Source organism: Bufo gargarizans, chromosome 1, assembly GCF_014858855.1.
Source record: "Bufo gargarizans isolate SCDJY-AF-19 chromosome 1, ASM1485885v1, whole genome shotgun sequence".
NCBI classification, from domain to species: domain Eukaryota; kingdom Metazoa; phylum Chordata; class Amphibia; order Anura; family Bufonidae; genus Bufo; species Bufo gargarizans.
In genome coordinates, this window is record NC_058080.1 from 368,439,163 (window position 1) to 368,445,162 (window position 6,000).

General features: G+C 47.0%; 1 protein-coding gene across 1 annotated transcript in view; it reads right to left on the reverse strand.

The window, feature by feature from the left end:
• The window catches only part of HCN2 (hyperpolarization activated cyclic nucleotide gated potassium and sodium channel 2), a 119,469-nt gene extending 118,205 nt beyond the window's left edge, over positions 1-1,264 (reverse strand). The window contains exon 1 of the mRNA XM_044269687.1: positions 802-1,264. Within this exon, the coding sequence (XP_044125622.1) occupies positions 802-1,262 (461 nt within the window). The 5' untranslated portion in view covers positions 1,263-1,264. The remainder of the gene's footprint in view (positions 1-801) is intronic.
• Positions 1,265-6,000: the final 4,736 nt, after the last annotated feature.

Here is a 6,000-nt window from a genome sequence, read left to right on the forward strand (position 1 = left end):
CAAAAGGGGTATCAAGAGGTACAGTAAATGATGAGGCATGGAAACCAGGTGATGTATGGCTGAAGCCTCCACAAACATCAAGTACATTGCAACCTTGAACAGCAGCAGGAGAGGGAGGAGAGAGCTGCTAACCCATTCCATGCTGGAGAGACCTGTAGAGGAGGCCTGATCTGCAGCAGAGAACCTGGAGGATGCACACCCCTTAAAAGATCTCTGCAGACTTCCTTCCATTCCTTGATGTAGAAGGTTTATTGGCTAGAGATGAGGCAGATTTTCTCCTCACAATAGGTTTCTGGTGCCCAGTGAAAATGTTCTGTAACCCACTTTGCTTAGTAATGGCAAGATGTCATCTAATGCAGGCTGGAACTTGCCCCTGTACCTACCCGCATGCTTCAACATCCAGAATGTGCATGCCAAAAAGGAAGTTGGCATGAAATGTAGGCTTGCATGCCATATAGGCCATCTCATGATGATGCTTCTCCTAGCATCTCTATGTCCCACACAAAGAACACCAGCCCAATGACCTTCTGGTGTCCCTTCAGAACCTTGGAGGTACAACATGTAAGTGGCAGCACTGCAGAACCTCACTACCATCCCCAATAATGGTCGAGAAGGACCTGCAAGGATGTGCCACAGCCTGGTATAAGACTGGGCACAAGGTCCTTGGTGGACAATCAATGCAGATACCTGGGAGCACAGGAATGGAGGGCACTGTGGTCTATATTGCCATTGGCTTTAAGCACCCCATCTGTGGCCCACCCCATCACTGTCTATGGTAGAGCCCCCGCCCCGGGCACGCACCTGAAGTCACTGTAGGGGTGTATGATCCAGGCCCCCGCGGATTTTACCCTCTCCTGCTCCCTCTCCACCGCCTTCTGGCTGCCGAACATCCGGAGAGAGAACTTGTTGACCCCGGGCTGGAGCATGGCAGAGAGTTGGCGATGCATGAACCTGGAGCGGCGCTCGTCTTCCCCGGCCTCGCCATCTTCGGTGTCCTTGCCAGGTGAGGACCCGCGCGGAGGCTCGGTGGAGAAGGACACCTTGTGTTCCCGAGGCAGCGCATCAGAGAGCTCCCGCCTGCACTCCCCATTCGGGCTGCCCTTCCCGGTGCCCGGAGTACCCGCCGAGCTACACGGGCTGCGAGTGCCTCTTCTGCCCGCAGTCCGGGGCTGCTGCTCATCAGGGGTCGCAGCTGTCTCCACTCCCCTCATCACCGCAGCACTACTACTACCGCCGCTGCCGCCGCCTCCCCGCCCGTCCATGGCAGCGGGGACCTGCGGAGTGAACCGAGGGAGGGACCGCGGGGCGGGGGAACTCCAGTGGGCGTGTCACATCTAGAAGAGCAAGCCAATGATGAAATAAGTGGGCGTTTCAGCCAATAAACGCACAGAAGGCGTACAGATGGAAATTACATGGTAGGAATGAGCCCGTGGATGACAGAGTGGGCGGAGACGCAAGTGGAACGCAGACCCTCCACAGTGGCCAATAGTTATTGAGCCTGAACCTTGTGCCGTATGCCGATAGGACGGGGAGCTCTTGGGGAGGGGCACAAAGCAGCCAGACCAATGAGCTGTGAGAGATGACAGCATGAAGGTGCGGGATTGGCTGGCTGTGGAAAAAGACTGCAAGAATCGAATAAGGGGCGTGGCATTGAGCGAAATGGGGCGGTATCTCTCTGCTCAGGGTGGTCCCATGGGCGTGGTTTGGATGAGACTGGTCAGTGGGAACATGTATACGGAGTGCTGCAGGGGAGGGGAGCCGGGGGTTCGTGTGTGATGGAGGAGGTGGGGGGCGCTCACTGGCCTGGATTTTGGGCTGGAGAGACTAATCCTGTGGCTGCATTAGTAATGTTATGTTATGTTTGCTAAAGTGGATTGCAGAGGATTTAGAGTGGATTTATGGGAATACTGCATGAAACAAAAGAATTAGAATGTAGCCATGAGAAAAGTGGCCGTAGCCCCAGTGTGAGGACAGCGGGGAGCTGCAGGAGGGCTTAGGGGACACGCCAGGACGTGGAGCCAGATATCACCAGGGATACCCGGGAATGGCGTCTACAGGAATGTGTGCCATATACCAGGACCACTCCAGAGCTGACCCTACTTACTGTGACCTAAAAACCGCCAGCCTTTACAGATGGACTCCGGCCAGTTGTCTTCTGGTTTCTACTCAATGTGCATGGGCAGCTTAAAGGGCTCGCCCAACCCCAAAAGCAAATTTAACTGGGGTGGGGTGGAGGATTGTACACGTTACTGCTGCTCTGCACTTAGAGGCACTGTGGTCACCAGGGGCGAACTGGGAGCTCAGAGGGGCTGTACCATCTCACATGTCTGATAGGTGCAGGTCCCACCTCTGGGACCCACACCTATACTTAGAACGGAGCCGGTAAAGTCCCATTCCATTCATTCCCATGGGAGCACCAAAAATACTGCTTGGCTATTTTCAACAGTACTATTGAAATAATTGGGAGGCGCACTACACAAGCAAGGCCACCGATCCATTCACTTCTATGGGGCTAACAGAAATAGTCGAGTCCGGAATGAATGGAGGGTGGCCACACGTGTGGTGCACCTTCAGGGACTTTGCCGGCTCTTTTCTAAGTATAGGTGCAGGTCCCACCTCTCGGACCCGCACTTATAAGACATTGGGGGCATATTCTAGTGATATGCCTCAAATGTCTTAGATGGCCTTGGAAAAAAAGGTGGGGCAACAGAAGTAGCCAGGGAGAACAAGTAGGCAGGACCAGTAATATCACAATGCAGCAGTAAATACTGCCTCAGCATAACCAAATACCAAAATGCAGCAGTAAATACTGCCTCAGCATAACCAAATACCAAAATGCAGTAGTAAATACTGCCTCAGCATAACCAAATATCACAGTGCAGCAGTAAATACTGCCTCAGCATAACCAAATACCACAGTGCAGCAGTAAATACTGCCTCAGCATAACCAAATACACAAATGCAGTAGTAAATACTGCCTCAGCATAACCAAATTCCGCAATGCAGCAGTAAATACTGCCTCAGCATAACCAAATACCAAAATGCAGCAGTAAATACTGCCTCAGCATAACCAAATACCACAGTGCAGCAGTAAATACTGCCTCAGCATAACCAAATACACAAATGCAGTAGTAAATACTGCCTCAGCATAACCAAATACCGAAATGCAGCAGTAAATACTGGCTCAGCATAACCAAATACCAAAATGCAGCAGTAAATACTGCCTCAGCATAACCAAATAACGCAATGCAGCAGTAAATACTGCCTCAGCATAACCAAATACTGCAATGCAGCAGTAAATACTGCCTCAGCATAACCAAATACTGCAATGCAGCAGTAAATACTGCCTCAGCATAACCAAATACCAAAATGCAGCAGTAAATACTGGCTCAGCATAACCAAATACCAAAATGCAGCAGTAAATACTGGCTCAGCATAACCAAATACCAAAATGCAGCAGTAAATACTGCCTCAGCATAACCAAATACCGCAATGCAGCAGTAAATACTGCCTCAGCATAACCAAATAACACAATGCAGCAGTAAATACTGCCTTAGCATAACCAAATACTGCAATGCAGCAGTAAATACTGCCTCAGCATAACCAAATACCAAAATGCAGCAGTAAATACTGCCTCAGCATAACCAAATACACAAATGCAGTAGTAAATACTGCCTCAGCATAACCAAATACCGAAATGCAGCAGTAAATACTGCCTCAGCATAACCAAATAATGCAATGCAGCAGTAAATACTGCCTCAGCATAACCAAACACCAAAATGCAGCAGTAAATACTGCCTCAGCATAACCAAATAACGCAATGCAGCAGTAAATACTGCCTCAGCAGAACCAAATACCGAAATGCAGCAGTAAATACTGCCTCAGCATAACCAAATAATGCAATGCAGCAGTAAATACTGCCTCAGCATAACCAAACACCAAAATGCAGCAGTAAATACTGCCTCAGCATAACCAAATAACGCAATGCAGCAGTAAATACTGCCTCAGCAGAACCAAATATCACAGTGCAGCAGTAAATACTGCCTTAGCATAACCAAATAACGCAATGCAGCAGTAAATACTGCCTCAGCATAACCAAATACCAAAATGCAGCAGTAAATACTGCCTCAGCATAACCAAATACCACAGTGCAGCAGTAAATACTGCCTCAGCATAACCAAATACACAAATGCAGTAGTAAATACTGCCTCAGCATAACCAAATTCCGCAATGCAGCAGTAAATACTGCCTCAGCATAACCAAATACCAAAATGCAGCAGTAAATACTGCCTCGGCATAACCAAATACCACAATGCAGCAGTAAATACTGCCTCAGCATAACCAAATACCAAAATGCAGCAGTAAATACTGCCTCAGCATAACCAAATACCAAAATGCAGCAGTAAATACTGCCTCAGCAGAACCAAATATCACAGTGCAGCAGTAAATACTGCCTCAGCATAACCAAATAACACAATGCAGCAGTAAATACTGCCTCAGCATAACCAAATACCAAAATGCAGCAGTAAATACTGCCTCAGCAGAACCAAATACCGCAATGCAGCAGTAAATACTGGCTCAGCATAACCAAATACCAAAATGCAGCAGTAAATACTGCCTCAGCATAACCAAATAACGCAATGCAGCAGTAAATACTGCCTCAGCATAACCAAATACCGCAATGCAGCAGTAAATACTGGCTCAGCATAACCAAATACCAAAATGCAGCAGTAAATACTGCCTCAGCATAACCAAATACCGCAATGCAGCAGTAAATACTGCCTTAGCATAACCAAATACTGCAATGCAGCAGTAAATACTGCCTCAGCATAACCAAATACACAAATGCAGTAGTAAATACTGCCTCAGCATAACCAAATACTGCAATGCAGCAGTAAATACTGGCTCAGCTTAACCAAATAACACAATGCAGCAGTAAATACTGGCTCAGCTTAACCAAATAACACAATGCAGCAGTAAATACTGCCTCAGCATAACCAAATACCAAAATTCAGCAGAAAATACTGCCTCAGCATAACCAAATACCAAAATGCAGCAGTAAATACTGCCTCAGCAGAACCAAATACCGCAATGCAGCAGTAAATACTGCCTCAGCATAACCAAATACCAAAATGAAGCAGTAAATACTGCCTCAGCATAACCAAATACCGCAATGCAGCAGTAAATACTGCCTCAGCATAACCAAATACCAAAATGCAGCAGTAAATACTGGCTCAGCATAACCAAATACCAAAATGCAGCAGTAAATACTGCTTCAGCATAACCAAATACCGCAATGCAGCAGTAAATACTGCCTCAGCAGAACCAAATATCACAATGCAGCAGTAAATACTGCCTTAGCATAACCAAATACTGCAATGCAGCAGTAAATACTGCCTCAGCATAACCAAATACACAAATGCAGTAGTAAATACTGCCTCAGCATAACCAAATACTGCAATGCAGCAGTAAATACTGGCTCAGCTTAACCAAATAACAGAATGCAGCAGTAAATACTGCCTCAGCATAACCAAATACCGCAATGCAGCAGTAAATACTGCCTTAGCATAACCAAATACTGCAATGCAGCAGTAAATACTGCCTCAGCATAACCAAATACACAAATGCAGTAGTAAATACTGCCTCAGCATAACCAAATACCGAAATGCAGCAGTAAATACTGCCTCAGCATAACCAAATATCACAGTGCAGCACAATATACTGCCCCAGCAGAATTAAATACCGCAATATGTTGAGATATATCAGAGCTGAGTGTGCTGGGGCAGCTTTCATATATAGATTTAGCAGAGCTGGGTGTGCTGGGGCAGCTATCATGTGTATAGATGTAGCAGAGCTGGGTGTGCTGAGGGAACGCTATCATATATAGAGATATAGCAAAGCTGAGTGTGCTGGGGCAGCTTTCATATATAGATTTAGCAGAGCTGGGTGTGCTGGGGCAGCTATCATATAGAGAGATATAGCAGAGCTGAATGTTCTGGGG